At 42.2% G+C, this 17376-nt stretch overlaps 1 protein-coding gene across 2 annotated transcripts; it reads right to left on the bottom strand.

Moving 5' to 3' along the window:
- Positions 1-3696: 3696 nt before the first annotated feature.
- LOC137594621 (dickkopf-related protein 3-like) lies at positions 3697-15742 on the bottom strand. Of its 2 annotated transcripts, none has more exons than XM_068314261.1 (7): positions 15329-15742; positions 14569-14643; positions 13932-14012; positions 8622-8714; positions 5676-5820; positions 4389-4539; positions 3697-4248 (listed from the first exon to the last, which is right to left on the bottom strand). In XM_068314261.1, the coding sequence occupies exons 1-7, from the start codon at positions 15521-15523 to the stop codon at positions 4224-4226; spliced, it is 765 nt and encodes a 254-aa protein (XP_068170362.1). In that variant the 5' UTR covers positions 15524-15742; the 3' UTR covers positions 3697-4223. The 2 variants fall into 2 exon arrangements, with proteins under 2 accessions (XP_068170362.1, XP_068170363.1); XM_068314262.1 differs by having other exon boundaries at positions 14578-14643; positions 15329-15737.
- Between the last annotated feature and the right edge of the window lie 1634 nt (positions 15743-17376).

The following is a 17376-nucleotide window of genomic DNA, read 5'->3' as shown; positions in this document are numbered from 1 at the left end:
GATGGATGGATGGATGGATGGATGGATGGATGGATGGATGGATGGATGGATGGATGGATGGATGGATGGATGGATGGATGGATGGATGGATGGATGGATGGATGGATGGATGGATGGATGGATGGATGGATGGATGGATGGATGGATGGATGGATGGATGGATGGATGGATGGATGGATGGATGGATGGATGGATGGATGGATGGATGGATGGATGGATGGATGGATGGATGGATGGATGGATGGATGGATGGATGGATGGATGGATGGATGGATGGATGGATGGATGGATGGATGGATGGATGGATGGATGGATGGATGGATGGATAGATAGATAGATAGATAGATAGATAGATAGATAGATAGATAGATAGATAGATAGATAGATAGATAGATAGAATTAACAGGACTTTATATTATACAGTATATACTGTATATTATACTTTTTATATTATACAGTATATACTGTGTGTATATATATATAAACACACACACACATATATATATATATATATACTATATATATAAACACACACATTTATATATCTCCTTGTATATATACATCACACACACACACACACACACACACACACACACACATATATGTTCAATAGTTTTCTTGGGGTCTGTTTGAAAGTCTTCTGTCTTGTTTTTGAGTTTCTCTGTATTCTTGTCTCTGTTTTGTCCTGTCCTGCTCTACAGCCGACATGGAACATAAACATTGCTCGTTGGTGGTTGAGAACGAGAAGGAAAGTTTTCCTTTGCCCGACCCTCTGGCTATGACCAAGATGCCAGAACCAGAGTCTGACACTGATAAACACCTGGTTGACTCGGGCATCACACTGGAGGAGAACAATGAAGAAACTCTGTGAGTGGAGCTGCTCCAAGTGCTTTTTTTTTCTTGATACAATTCTTTGCTTTCTTTCAACACATCTTGGATTACTTTCTTGTGTGAACACTCATCTTTCATCATCTTTAATCGTTTGTTTTGATCGGTCCTAACCGTTGCTGCTCTGGCTCCTCCGTAGCATCAACACTCCAGTGCTATGTATGTCCCAGGACACCATGTGGGATAACAGACAGGGTCTCCACGAGGAGGAACTCTCTGCTCATCAATATCCAAAACAGGTACCTGAACTGAATGCAGGCTCTTGGAGTCTAAATCTTGGACTCTAAAAGCCAAATCCATTTGCGTCCCTACACGTCCTTGCATCTCTAACTAATCCAAACTTCTGTTTCCCTTCAGATATGTGAGAACACTGCTCAGTGCTTGGAGATGGTTGAGATCAAGAAGAAATGTGTGACTTTTGCTGATCCTGTGGTTCAGATCAACTTTGAACCGGAGTTTGAGACTGATATCCCCGAGGATGCCCCTGTCTCTCACTTAGTCAGGGAATTCTTCAATGGGATACGCTTTCAGTCACTGCTACGCTGGTATCGCTTGAGAAGGAGGATGAGGAGGTTTTTTAATGGCAGAAGAGCATTGAACTCTTATGCATGCTAAAGGGAATCCCTGGGTGGAGGAGTGTTTGGGTCGCTGCTGGTGTTCCAGTTGCACTGAATCAAATTGGATTTTGACTCTGCCGTTGTACTTAATGTACACATACCCAAGTTTCCAGAGTATAAGTCGCACCAGCCAAAATATGTATGAACAAGAAGAATGCATTTAAACATAAGACAAAAAGTAAGGAAAATGACAATTCTACAAATAACAATAACAATACTCCTTCTGTTCCTTCATATCAGCGGTGCCCAACCACCGTGTTGCAACCCGTGGGTCACTAGGTACCGGGTGGCAGAGAATGTTTAGAAAAATTGTCCATCTAAAGATGTTTTATTTTGAAAAGTGACTTTTGTGCTGAATGACGCACAGACAAATGCAGGTTACCAGCCGTTACCCCAAAAATTAAGTGCACACACCTGTGCCAGTGTTCTGGATTAAAGTCAAGGCAGATTATTCTGAGATCGGCCCAAAAAGTATCGAAAAATCCAGCTTCCATTTCCAACCTCCTGTCTTTGTGAAAGAGGATTTTCTGCAGTGACCGTAAAGAAAACCAAACTATGGAGTAGACCGGACGTCCAGAACACACTTCAGGTGTCATTGTCTCCCCTTAGCCCTAGATGGGACCGGCTCATTGCAGAGAAACAAGCTCAGGCTCCCAGTAATTCTCATTATTTGATTGACTTGTTCACCCTTTTATATAGAAATGGTCAATATTTTTCTTATGTTGAATGCACTGATTGTAAGTCGTTATTATAATTATTTCTTATTAAAAATGATTTTTGTTCTAAAATGAATAATTTTGTTTACAGACATGTTATTAATTTATGACCAAACGGTTGTCTTCTGATGTCTGCCACAGGAGACCAGTCTATTGTTTAGGTTATTGTGTTCTTTATTAATATTTCTAATGTCATTGATAATTTGGTTTGTGTTTGTATTGTCATCATGTGTACTCTGCCCTGTGGGATCTGGGGTTCTGGTGTTATACCCCCCACCCCCATCTTACATCCCAGTTCAAACATCCACTCTCAACACCACACAAACTCCCACTTACACCGTGTCATCAATACATAAAATGTATTGATGATCACCGGGTTCTCTGGCTTCCTCCCACCTCCAAAAACATGCACTTAAGTTGAATTGGCCAGTCTCAAATTGCCCGTAGGCGTGTGTGTGTGTGTGTGTGTGTCATGTATGTGGCTCCATGGTGCACTGGCGTCGTGTCAGGTGTGTACTCTGCCTTCTATACCCCCAGTCCGCTGGGATAGACTCCATCAACTCTGCGACCCATGACGGCAGGAGAGGCAGGTAATGACAAATAAATGATTTTATTATCAATGTTGACATTCAAACCCTCACGCCAGTGTGGAGTTCTTACTACGAGCAATATCCTTGGATAGTTTTTGGGGAAAGTCATCCGACAAAATGCCTCCAAAATTGGCAGAACATTGCTCCAAACAGGGATAGTCCTCACCGCAAAGTGACGATCTGCTAATGGGAGCAGCTAATGCTGCTGCCAGTGATACCGGCCTTGAAGGTAATCTGAGATTGAACAGGAATCTGGAAATAATGCTTCAATAATGGGCGCAAAATTGTAGAAGATGCTACGTGATATTAATGCTCACATATCTCAGAGTCTAAAAATCTTTAAACCAGTCGGCGAGGCGGAGCAGCAGATTCTGGGAGTGGAGAACGCTGCGGATGTTTATGTTGGAAGAAACAATGGCCAAGTTAACTGAAGATCCTACGGATTAGTGGCCTCCCAGAGTCCTGGATTCCCAAGGTGCTGCAGCTTAACACCAAGGCGGGCCGCATCAAACTAGAAAGGGCGCATCAGTTCCTGGGTCTCAACAAGTTTCCTCGTACTGTTATACTGTTATAGTACGCTTTCAAAGCCTCAGTGACCGTCAGAGAGTAATGATACTGCCGGGTTACTCAAAGATGTGACACGATGGGCAAAGATTTCTTTCCAGACTTTGTTGCTAAAACAAATATTCCAGAACATAGACGGTGCCCGCTACACTATGATTTACCTTGCTTCCTTCCGGATTACCGTGAACAATACTGTGAAATCATTTCATTCTCCTGAAAAAGCTTCAAAGTATGTTGTCAGTATAATGAAAATAAATTAACACAATAAATGATGAAAAAAAATTGAAAATAATTAAAAAAATAAATAGGTAATACAAATGGTTTCGTGTCACAAACATGTTTTATTACGAATACCTGGAATATGAATGTATTACAACTTTTTATTTTGAAGCTGTTGAGGGAAAAACAATCCCTGGGGTCAGGTTTGACCTCCACTGTGGAAGACTGGATGCATCGGTAGAAAATCAAAAGAAGGACGATAACTCTGGTAAAAATACTTTTTCACCAGTTCATGTTAAATCAATTCAAAAACTTCATTCTTCTCCTTTTTTAATGTTTTGGAGAAAAATGTCTTCAAAAAGTTGGAAAATTTGAAGCAACATATTTCCATTGAAGTTGTGATGAGAAAATAAAGAATACTGCATCACTGCTTGTCTCTGTTCTCAGTTAAAACTAAAAACTAGTCTTTAATTTGCTGCTCTATGTTTAATACACATTGGTAGTAAGACATAAATAATGTGGTCCTTTGCTGAAGCAACATCCTATTCTGATCTGAGCTGGTCACATGTTGGGTCGTTCTTTGGTGAATGCTCAAGGAGGACAGTACAGCACCTGATCAGGATTCAGCACTACGCTCCACAAACAGATCCACGCCTGTGTGGGAAAAAAGAACGATATGAATACGATGACGTGTGTTTATTCCCCAGTATGTAACTAATCTAAGATTTGGATTCAGTCTTAATACATTTAATCATCACACATGGTTTTTGTTGTAAATATACATTTGCTCTCACCCGTTAGGTTGGCACTGCAGGCCGTCAGCACAGGGGCAGTGGTCACGGGGGCCCTCCTGGTCCCAGGCCAACATATCCATAAGTAGGTTGGGGTGGTTCCAGCAGGATTCCCCCTTGGCTGGTTTGGGATTACACACTGGGAACAGGAACTCTGGAGGAAGATGTTAGATGATGCCTCTTATTTTGTTTACCACAAGCACCGACTACCAGGTTCTTGTAACAGAAAATGATAAAATGAAGCCAAAATTCACAACTCAGGTCTCTTTTCCAGAAGTGAAAGACTGTGTGCAACTGAGTCAAGATTATTGTGTTTTAATAAAACTTAATTGAGAAAAAAAGGAATTTTACCCATTTTACCATTTTCAAAGGAAATTTCAAAGGAAATACTCAATGAAATTATATTTTTGCTTGCATTGCTCCTTTAAGTCCAGTCAACGATAAGAGGGGTTTTCCCATGGATATTTCTAGTTGGTTTAACTTTTATCTAACTCAACTGAGTTTAACATGTTCACTACTGCCTGAAAGATGAAGTTCTAGTGGATTACATTTGTGAGAAAAGTTTCTTTTTTGTATAACAGCAACTTCGCTTCAGCATGTCCCGCAACGGCGTGTCACTAACACATGCTCAACGATGTCCGCACCAATCCGGCTATGATAAAAATGAATGTTTGTCTTACCATTTCCATTTGGCTTACTTACATTGGGTCATGTCACATATTAGTGGAGGATAGAAGTCAGATTGAGATGAGGAAATACGTGAAAAAGGAATTTAACACCTCTTCATAAGACCGTTCCTCTCATAATGCTGCTGCAGGACAGCAGGACACCGTGACATTACTGTCTGGTGTGATTTCATGGGAAACAAAGATCACGTCTTATCACACTCAGCAGTGATGCAGGGTGTGGTCACATAATTCTAGCATCAGGATGAAACATGCTGATCGAATTAGAATTTAAGTGGGAACATAACAATGCCTTGCTAAGCCAAAGTGCAGTATCTGCAAAAATACCAAACAAAGAAAAAACTTGCGGTTTCCTTTTATCAAGTACAAACATAAAAATACATCAAAATACATCAAAAACTTAAGAAACTGTCTTCTAACGTTAAACGACTGGATCCGTCCATTTATTCAGGTCCTCACCAAAACTGAATGTTTTTCTGCTCTATTGAAAAGAAAAAAAAAATTGAGGTAGAGACATATAAACTAAACTGATATAACCTGAGCTCGTACTAACTAGTTATAGTTGTATGTGGCGTTAACTGACTAAGGTCCTTTTTGTGCTCACCCCGCTGAAAAGCACAACAGAGGTCGGACCTGCAGTCCATCTGCCCCTGACAGATAGTTCCTTCGGATCCGTTGGTGGCATTGACTGTACACTGGCCCCACACACACTTCTGATGTGTGCAACACTCCTCATCTTTTGTGCAGGGCTACATGGGGACACACAAGCAGATATGAAAGAGGTATGTTTGTTGTATTTGTCAGAAAAGACATTACCAGGAGATATTGTTGTCACTTAATAATACCGTTGTGCTCTGTAGCAATAGCACCTTGGCTGACCTGCATTTTCTGGATGCTGAGACACTTTATTGGGACAATTCGGATGATCACTCAAAATAAATAATCATGCATTCTCCGTCTAATCTCACGCTCCACTGTTCCCTCACTCGTGAGCAAGACCCCGAGATACTAAAACTCTTTCAATTCAGGAAGGACTTCATTCCCCACTCGGAGAAGGCAGTCCACTGACAGATATAGAGGTGCTGATCCTCATTCCCGCCACTTCAAACGGCGGCAAACCAGACCAGGGAGTGCTGCAGGTCACAGACAGATGATGCGAACAGGACCACATCATCTGCAAAAAGCAGTGATGTAATCCTCAGCCCACCAAACTGTAAATCCTCGTCCATCCTTGCTGTACACAGCTTGGATGGTCAGCCGTTTCAGACAGTCCTCCAGAACAACTTTGGTGCCTCCAGAACAACCATGGCCTCTCCGAACTCCCATACCCTCCGTTTTGCCTCCACAAAGCCGAGGCTGCAGTCCTTCTGGCCTGTTGGTACCCTGCAACTGCTTCAGGAGTCCCCTGGGACAACATGCCGATGAAAGCCTCCTTCAGTCGACCAGGTTCCCCGACCACCAGGCGTTCAAGGGTTACCGCCCCTTGAGGCACCCAAGACCATGAGACCACAGTTCTCAGCTATAGAGCTTCAGCAATGGGAGTTTTGAACATCGACTATTCAGGTTTCATTTCCTCAGCCTCCACAATGAGGCAAGAGTAGCTTCTTTGGAGGTGGGAGTTGACGGCCTCGTAGACAGTCTTACTCCAGACGTTTCGAGTTCACCCGCACTACTCGTTTGGGCTTACCAGGTCTATCCAGAGGCTTCCCCCACCAACGGACTCAACTCACAATGGTGATCAGTTGACAGCTCTGACCCTCTCTTCACCCGAGTGTCCAAAACACATGGTCGAAGGTCAGATGATACGATCACAAGATTGATCATTGACCTCCGACCCAGGGTGCTCTGGTACCAGGTACACTTATGAGCATCCTTGGGTTTAACATGGTGTTAGTTATGAACAATCTGTGACTAGCACAGAAGTCCAACAACATAACACCGCTCGGGTTTAGATCAGGGAGGCCATTCCTCCCAATTACGCTCCTCCAAATGTCTCTATCATTGCCGACGTGTGCATCGAAGTCCCCCACGAGAACAATGGAGTCCCTTGCAGCGATCCCATCAAGGACCCCATTTAGGGACCCCAAGAAGGCTGAATACTCCGAGCTGTTATCCAGTGCATACGCACAAACAACATTCAGAGACACCCCCCCCCACAGCCTTAAGGCTTAGGGAGGGGACCCTCTCATCCAACACAGCGGCGCTCAGCCGGGGGCTTGTGAGTATCCCCACATCCACCCTGCGCCTCACGCCTGATGCAACTCCAGGAAAGAACAAGGTCCAACCCCTGTCCAGGAATTTGGATCCAGAACCAAGGTATCTGGTCCCTCGTGACCCCCTGTCTTCGCTGCTACCCATATGGCAGCGCACCCGATTCCATTGGTCTGCCTTACGAGTGGTGGTATGTTTATTGATATATGTTAAATTCCAAACTAAATTAAGAGTATATACAGTATATATATATATATATATATATATATATATATATATATATATGTATATATATATATATATATATATATATATATATATATATATATATATGTGTGTGTGTGTGTGTGTGCATTTTCTGGATGGATAATATATATATATACAATTATCTCGGGGTCTCGTTCACGAGTGAGGGTACGATGGAACGGGAGATCGACGGGCGGATCGGTGCAGCGTCTGCAGTGATGTGGACTCTGTATCGGTCCGTCGTGGTGAAGAAGGAGCTGAGCCGAAAGGCAAAGCTCTCGATTTACCGGTCACTCTATGTTCCTGCCCTCACCTATGGTCACGAGCTGTGGGTCGTGACCGAAAGAATGAGATCCAGGTTACAAGCGGCCGAAATGAGTTTCCTCCACAGGGTGTCCGGGCTCTCCCTTAGAGATAGGCTGAGGAGTTCGGTCATCCAGGATGGACTCAGAGTCGAGCCGCTGCTCCTCCGCATCGAGAGGAGCCAGATGAGGTGGCTCGGGCATCTGGTCAGGATGCCTCCTGGATGCCTCCCTGGTCAGGTGTTCCGGGCACGTCCTACCGGGAGGAGGCCCCGGGGACGACCCAGGACACACTGGAGAGACTATGTCTCCCAGCTGGCCTGGGAACGCCTTGGGATTCTCCCGGAGGAGCTGGACGAAGTGCTAGGGAGAGGGAAGTCTGGGCTTCCCTGCTTAAGCAGCTGCCCCAACGACCCGACCCCGGATAAGCGGAGAAAGATGGATGGATGGATGGATATACACAATGAGATTATATTTAATCTCATTAAATATAATTACTGCAAGCATAGACAAAATAGTGTTTTTTAATCATTACATAAATCTTAGATTTATGTCATTGTGTCTGACCATTTATTCTTCCCTGTTTTGCCAAGAAGAAAAGATGCTACTTGTGTCCACATGCTAACAAATATGAGAAATATGTCTGACTTAACGCTAGCTTGCTAGATCACCTGCAAATTTTAAAAGAGTTCTCCTCTCTAAGTTGCTATTGCAGAATTCAGCATGCAGACAACTTTATCAGCTTTAGGTAAAGAAACTGACAGAAAGGCCAGTTGTGACTGAATTCCCACCATGTCTGTTGGTATGCAGGGGAGGCACTTGGACTTCTTTATCTCATACAGGCAGTATTTATGGTGGCCACAGTCCTCGTCCACCATACATTCCTAATGCAAGAGACAAGGGGAATGAGAAAAAGAACATTTCAGTATCCATTTGTATTAAAATAATAAAGTCAAACCAAACCGGTGTACCAGCATGAATTGCAGAGAGTTAGGGTTCAGGTCTCAAACTCAGACACACAATCAGGAGGCTGACAGCACATTACAAAGCAAAATACAACTCATTTGATAGAAACAGGAAAAGCAGTCCCACAATTCTGCTTTTTCCTCAAAAAGTAATTGTGTGTCTGATATTTTATCCAGTCAGGTCCACTTCAGAAATCTCTCTGCCGACACACATTCATTGGCCTAAAACTTTTACAGAGCTGCTGATAGAAGATGCGTAAAAGCCAAACCTTTATATGATCCTTCCTGTGTTTCTCAAAATGCACAGAAATGCATGAACAATTTAAGCCACTCACCAGAGACACTCTAGGAACAAAAAATGAGGATGAATGAAAGAATTGGTGCGGATTGGTGTAATTTGAACGCAGAAATTGAACATAGCTGTAGAGCAAAGCCAGAGCAGCTTCACTGTACTTATGGGACATTGTGGCAGTCAAGGCTAAAAATTAAGAAAGCTGGCATAAAGAGGATATACTAATAAGGCAGTCAGAGACTTCAACATCCTGCAACACCCCTGAATCCAATGGGTGTAGTAGGTCAGGGTCATTTAATAAATGACCCGTGATCCAACATGTAACTGGTGAATTCTATTTGTCACAGAGTTTCCGAGATCTTCTTTTCCTTTCAGCTTTTCCCTTCAGGGGTCCCCACAGTGAATCAATTGCCTCCATCTAACCCTGTCCTTTGCATCCTCTTCTCTCACACCAACTACCTTCATGTCCTCTTTCACTACATCCATAAACCTCCTCTTTGGTCTTCCTCTAGGCCTCCTGCCTGGCAGTTCAAAGCTCAGCATCCTTCTACCAATATATTCACTATCTCTCCTCTGGACATGTCCAAACCATCTCAGTCTGGTCTCTCTGACTTTATCTCCAGAACCTCTAACATGTGCTGTCCCTCTGATGTACTCATTCCTGATCCTATCCATCCTGGTCACTCCCAGAGAGAACCTCAGCATCTTCATCTCTGCTACCTCCAGCTCTGTCTCCTGTCTTTTCTTCAGTGACACTGTCTCTAGACCAAACAACATCGCTGGTCTCACCACAGTTTTGTACACCTTTCCTTTCCTTTTAGCTGAAACTCTTCTATCACACATCACACCTGACACTTTCCTCCACCCGTTCCATCCTGCCTGGACACGCTTCTTCACCTCTTTTCCACACTCTCCATTGCTCTGGACTGTTTACCCTAAGTACTTCAAATCCTCCACCTTCTTGATCTCTTCTCCCTCTAACCTCACTCTTCCACTTGGGTCCCTCTCATTCACACACATGTACTCTGTCTTACTGCGGCTAACCTTCATTCCTCTCCTTTCCAGGACAAACCTCCACCTCTCTAGCTTCTCCTCCACCTGTTCCCTGCTCTCACTGCAGATCACAATGTCATCTGCAAACATCATAGTCCATGGAGATTCCTGTCTAACCTCGTCTGTCTGCCTGTCCATCACCATAGCAACAAGAAGGGGCTCAGAGCTGATCCCTGATGCAGTCCCACCTCCACCTTGAACTCCTCTGTCACACCTACAGCACACCTCACCACTGTCTTACAGTCTTCATACATGTCCTGCACCGCTCTAACATACTTCTCTGCCACTCCAGACTTCCTCATACAATACCACAGTTCCTCTCTGGACACCCTGTCATCAGCTTTCTCCAGATCTACAAAAACACAATGCAGCTCCCTCTGGCCTTCTCTGTACTTCTCTATCAACATCCTCAAAGCAAATACTGCATCTGTAGTACTCTTTTTTGGCATGAAACCATACTGCTGCTCACAAATGCTCACTTCTGCCCTTAGTCTAGCTTCCACTACTCTCTCCCATAACTTCATTGTATGGCTCATCAGCTTTATTTCTCTGTAGTTGCTACAACTCTGCACGTCTCCCTTGTTCTTAAAAATGGGCACCAGCACACTTCTCCTCCATTCCTCCACAACCCAGTCAGAAACTCTACTGCCACCTCTCCTAGACACTTCCAAACCTCTACAGGTATATCATCAGGACCGACTGCCTTTCCACTCTTCATCCTCTTCAGTGCCCTCCTCACTTAATCCTGACTAATCTTTACTACTTCCTGGTCCACAACAGTCACCTCTTCTAGTCTTTGTTCTCTCTCATTTTCCACGTTCATCAACTCTTCAAAGTACTCTTTCCATCTTCCCATCACACTACTGGCACCTGTCAATAGACTTCCATCCCTATCCTTAATCACCCTAACCTGCTGCACGTCCTTCCCATCTCTGTCTCTCTGTCTTGCCAACCTGTATAGATCAGTCTCTCCCTCCTTACTGTCCAACCTAGCATACAAGTCATCATAAGCTTCTTGTTTGGCCTTTGCTACCTCTACCTTCACCTTACGCTGCATCTCCCTGTACTCCTGTCTACTCTCCTCAGTCCTCTCAGTGTCCCACTTCTTCTTAGCTAACCTCTTTCTCTGTATACACTCCTGTACCTCCTCATTCCACCACCAAGTCTCCTTATCTACTTTCCTTCCAGATGACACACCAAGTACTCTCCTACCTGTCTCCCTGATCACATTAGCTGTAGTTTTCCAGTCATCTGGAAGCACCTCCTGACCACCCAGAGCCTGTCTTAACTCCTTCCTAAAAGTCATGCAACACTCTTCCTTTTTCAGCTTCCACCATTTCGTCTTCTGCTCTGCCTTTGTCCTCTTCATCTTCCTCACCACCAGAGTCATCCTACACACCACCATCCTATGCTGTTTGGCTACACTCTCACCCACCACTACTTTACAGTCACTGATCTCCTTCAGGTTACACCGTCTACACAAGATGTAGTCTACCTGTGTTCTCCTACCACCACTCTTATAGGTCACCCTATGTTCCTGCCTCTTCTGGAAGAAAGTATTCACTACAGCCATTTCCATCCGTTTTGCAAAGTCAACTACCATCTGTCCTTCTGCGTTCCTCTCCTGGATACCAAACCTGCCCATCACAACCTCATCACCTCTGTTTCCTGCACCAACATGTCCATTGAAGTCTGCTCCAATGACAACTCTCTCACTTCTAGGCATGCTCTGCATCACTTCATCAAAGTCCGACCAGAATTTCTCCTTCTCCTCCAGCTCACATCCTACCTGTGGAGCATACCCACTAACAACATTGAACATCACACCTTCTATTTCTAGCTTCAGACTCATCACTCTATCTGACACTCTTTTTTCCTCCAGGACATTCCTAACAAACTCCTCCCTCAAGATAACTCCTCCTCCATTTCTCTTCCTATCTACACCATGATAGAACAACTTGAACCCTGCTCCTAAACTTCTAGCCTTGCTACCTTTCCACCTGGTCTCCTGGACACACAGTATGTCTACCTTCCTCCTCTGCATCATGTCAACCAACTCTCTACCTTTTCCTGTCATAGTTCCAACATTTAACGTCCCTACTCTCAGTCCTATACTCTTGGCGCTCCTCTTCTCTCTCTTCCTACGAACACACTTTCCTCCTGTCTTTCTTCGATGTGTACCTAAAAATGTATAGAAGTGAAAATGTGACCTTGACCTAGTTTTTCAAGGTCAAGGCGGTGAACTAATTTTCATCTCTTTGCCTCCCTGAATATAACGCTTTTTATTTCATCTTTCTATCTGCAACGGTTGTGAAGATATTTGGTGGACTAACGGATAGACGAACACACAAACACTGATAATTACAACACATCACTGCTTCACGGGCAGTAATCAATTCATCTAATGCATGCAAATGATAGTACATATATTTAATTCCGGGTGCACTCATTTCAAACAGTATTTGCACAGTTAAATCATTGGTGTGAGGATTGTAAACATTTCATTAAAAACTTTTTTTGGGGTGTTGTTCAGGAAGTCTTATGGAGACCAGATGGGACTCCAGTTCGCTCCAGTGGAGAGACATTGAAAGCACCACTGCACAAAGCAAAGTGTGCGTGCTCTGGCCTGTATGTGTGTGTCGAGTGTAAAAAGGATTTCCCCATTTGGGGATTAAAAAAATTTCATAAAGTTTTTACAAAAGAAAGAAGGAAACTCATGCACTGATCACAGAATAGTAAAGAAGTGTGAGGTAAATCAGGACTAATAGGGAGGCTGCATAGTAAAACAAAAAATGACTAAAACAAAGCCCCAAGTCAGAACAATTTGTCTCTGAAATTAAATTTTACTATTTGACCATTTGGCTTACTTTTTACTTATTTAAACCTATTTAGATGACAGAGCCTTAAAGATCTGTTAAAGTGGAATCTCCTGAGGCCCCCAGTTACTAATGACCTGAATGAAACAACGACATTAGCTAACCTTCAGTCACATGTACCCCAGGTGTCCACATGTCTTAAATTTACACCGTAAAAGTTTGCAGGAAAATTGCAGGTGCTGAGTCAACCACTTTTACTGTGACTCCCTGAGGTGTAATTCAAGAGAGACGCAATGCAGAGGGAAACATTTCTGTACAGTTAGTCATTTCAGTTTAGCAGACCCGTCCTGAATGGTTTGCAGATTTATTTGCTTCTGTGATGTATTTTTTTCCCTCCACCAACAGACTCCATTAACTGTTTTCTGTGTAGCTGCCAGAAAAGATCAAAAGCGCCATTTAAAGTTAAATGGCAAAGGAAGCAGCACTGGCGACCTCAATCCAAGCTGGTCTCTGGTTGGTTACAAGTATGAAAAGTACAGGGTAGGTTAGTCTGTGGGATGATGTCATTCTATCTCGACAAATTGAGAGCATAAAGCCACAGTTTTATTTAAGAATCTGTGGAAAAGTGTAATGGAGACATTTAAAATCACTGCTTCCAGTGCCTTTGTGGAGCCAGTGTAACTCAAAATGGGATGATAACACATAAGGACTTGAGTGTTTATCTGTGTTTCTGAAGTTTGTACTATTACTCTGAAAAAAGAAACATTTGACCTGAAACTGTGGGCAGTTGGATTTGTTACCTGCTGGAAGTAGAGCCAGCATGTTCCACAGCTGTGTGTTCATCCAAAAAGGCCACTCTGATATAAGCATGTCAGCATGTACAGAGAAACAAATGACCTCACAACAAAGGAAGTGCAGGAATCTTCTGAGTCCAATCTGCTAATTATTACCAAAGATCACATAAAAAGGACTCACGTGATCCACACTGTTCCAGTGAGCGTGTGTGTCTGTGTCAGCATGCGACAAGTCAGTGTGTCCGGTCGTGTTCATGGTTTCCTATAAATGGAAAAATGTAAGGATATTATGTCTCAAATAGACCACTAATTAATTAAACTATTATTTGATTTTTTGATTTCTTTTTGTTTTATTGTAATAACAGAAAATGACAAAGGAGCAAATTACTATATCATATATACAGTATATGAATATATGTACAGTATATACTGTATATATTATATATATATTATTTATATATTATACAAATTTATATATATATATACTGTATATACACATACACACACATATATAAATACATACATATATATACATACATACATATATATACATACATATACAGTATATATACATATATATATACACATATATATACATATATGTACATATATATATACACATATATATGTATATACTGTATATATACTGTATATACTGTATATAAAACCCATCAGATTTGAAAAAGAGGATCATTTTGTTAACCACTTTGTTTTCCTCTATTTAAGAAATATGTTTTACTGTAAACGTGTAGAAAAACATTTAAAAACAACAACTTGTCCCCCGTCTTGTCTGCTCCGTCTAGTGCCCTGCCTCCCGCCTTTATCACCTTCTTTGGGCCGTTGAGGGAGTTTGAACGGTGATCCAGTGATGATTTAGCCGTCTCAGTAGTTATCTGTTGAATTACACATGAGGATACACATGGGACTGATTCATAAATCTCAGGCACAACCACACAAACACACTCAGAAGGTACAAACCATCATAACTACAACAATTATTTAATGAAAATTTGTTGATAGAAAATTTAATACTCCTGCTTATAAGCAAATGAATGAAGCAATGATGGGAGAAAAACACATTAAATCCTTTGGTAGAGGAAATAAATGGAGTGGCCTTTGGTGCCTTCTGTAGATTTCTCTACTAAGGCATGAGAGTAAGCCTCACCCTGATGGGCATACTGAGGACATGTTCGTACTACTGACACAGACTAGTGTGCATATCGAATAAGCTGATGCTAAATTGAATTTAAAATGATAAAAAGTTGCTCAGTGGCTTGCTCAGTTTTCCAAATGTGTATGTCGTAGGAAAAGGGTAAAATAGCACAGTCGTAGTAGTCTTAGTATTAATGGAAATACTGATTTCTGGAATTACCATTAAATCTATGACACACGGAGACCTAAACATAGATTGTTACATGTCTGTTTACATGTTTACAGTCAGTACTAGTTACTGACTGAACCGACTGGACAGCATTTAGAGAACTTCTATCTTGATGAAGACTCTAATCATTGGACCTAGTGAAGGTCAGACTGACCTAAAAACAGCTCTGTTCTGAGTGGATAAAACATGACGCAGACCTGGTCCACAGCCTCCTCCAGAATGTGCTGGGTGTCCTCCATCAGCTCCTCCAGTTCCCTGAACATGTCGTTCAGACTGAGCGGGCTCCGGTCCAGGACGTCCCGCAGGGTGTCCGATCCGCTCCCCGCCGAGCCCCCGGTGGTCCACAACAGGCTCAGGCTCAGGGACACGGACAGCAGCGCCACGCCGGACATCTTCCTCTCTCTGGCGGCTGTCGGGTGACGCACCGAGGGCGCACAGCCGCACACAGCTGGATCAGGTTTATTTGGAAAGTCTGAGAGATGGTGGGGGTTCAAACTGGAAAGAATCTCGTTTAATAGCGTGGAACAGCTTCAAATTACGTTTCGTTAAGTCCGCGTCAAAACTCAAACGGATGCTTTAAAAAAAAGACCAGAGTACAAGGAAAAGTCGCAGGCAGGGTGACGTTGATCCATGAAGGTATCACACACACCAGTGGAGTCGAACACTCCAGCGGCTCACAGCCATAACCGTTCATGGTTGGAGATGGAAAACATGGAAGGAAAGAGTCATTAATGCATCTGTGTATACATGTAACCTGTGTGCGTTGACTTTTTCTTGACCGGGTGATTAAATACATTTACTTTAATTTCTCTCTACCTATTTCTGTGGATTTTCCAGCCAAAGCTGATAATAATTACAGTCAATATTTTAGTCTTAATTAGAATATTACATCCAAAATAATGCCATGTAAACAACAATATGTGTGCGTCTGGATAAAATTAGTGTGTACATGAGTGCTTAGTTTGTATGTCATGTTCGTGTATGTAGGACAACAATGACAAATGAGAATAAGAGGAAATGAGTGAATGCTGCTCAGAGGGGGTTGTGGCAGAAAGGGGAACTGCAGGACAATAGCTGGATATGGTGATGTTTGTTCGTATCTACGAATTTTCGTAAAAATCACATTAATCACTGGCCAGACATTTATCTTTTACAACAGTTCTCATGCCCCGACCACATTTGATTGTTGTTGAACGATGTACTGCATCCAATCCACTGTACAGTGTACAGTACTGTACGAGTTTCTCGTCACGAGACTCACCTGCCTGATTCTGCATGATTAAAATCAACCAAACGGCAACACGTCGTCTGCTCGTTTTACACGCTGCAGTGAGAGAGAGGAGTTAGTCTGATATTATCACCATGCCTCCAAAAAAGATGCAAAAGTTGGAGAAACAGCAAGTGACAATGAGTGTTTTCTTGCATAAAAAACAATTGAAAGTAATGAAGAAAAAGAGACAGATATTACTACAGATAGTACTAAGTGTGTGTGAAGGTTCTGTCAGCTTGGTTCAGTGTCCACAGGAGAAAATATGAATTAAAAGCATAGAAAACTATTGAGTGAAAAGCAAAAGTGAAAAAAATCTTCTTTACATCTTTCTTTATTTCTAAAACTGTTTTTTAAATGACTGACAGGCTTTACCATTTTGATAAAACTAATATATAATTTCACTCTTTTTTTTTTACTTAAACAGATATGATGTCATTATTAATAGATAAGTAATATTAACAGTTTAGTTTTTATATTGTACTTTTGGCAAACCTCAATCTGTGCGTGCTTCTACCATATATTCTGTCATTACTTTTGGGATGCACAAACGTCATGTTGGGATGCACAAATTTTTCCATCCCAGAGATGGACTACTTTATTTAGGTAAAATGAACTCTGTACATTGTACATAAAAACTTTTTACCACTAGCAAATCTGACAGAAATACTTTTAATCAAATTTCAAGGGGCTTTAACAGAAAGAAAAACCCAACAGGATGCTCCATCCATAGCCACGTTCTGAGCTGGATGTAAAGTCCTAATGGAGGAGCTTGAACAGCCTCAGAGTAACAACTGAAGTAGACTACTGTGATCTATAAGTAACAAAGGCATTAATGATTTTTTTCTACATCTTTAAAGGACAATAAATTTCTATTTTTAGCAATTTTTCATAAAAGAAAGAGGAATTTCTTTCAGTGGTTCATGTAACACATATTTACATAAACCACTAATTAAATAAGATAAACTAAGAAATGAC

This window comes from Antennarius striatus, chromosome 4 (genome assembly GCF_040054535.1).
Source record: "Antennarius striatus isolate MH-2024 chromosome 4, ASM4005453v1, whole genome shotgun sequence".
NCBI classification, from domain to species: domain Eukaryota; kingdom Metazoa; phylum Chordata; class Actinopteri; order Lophiiformes; family Antennariidae; genus Antennarius; species Antennarius striatus.
Note: the sequence above shows the minus strand (reverse complement) of the source record. Positions and strands in the feature narration are given on the sequence as shown.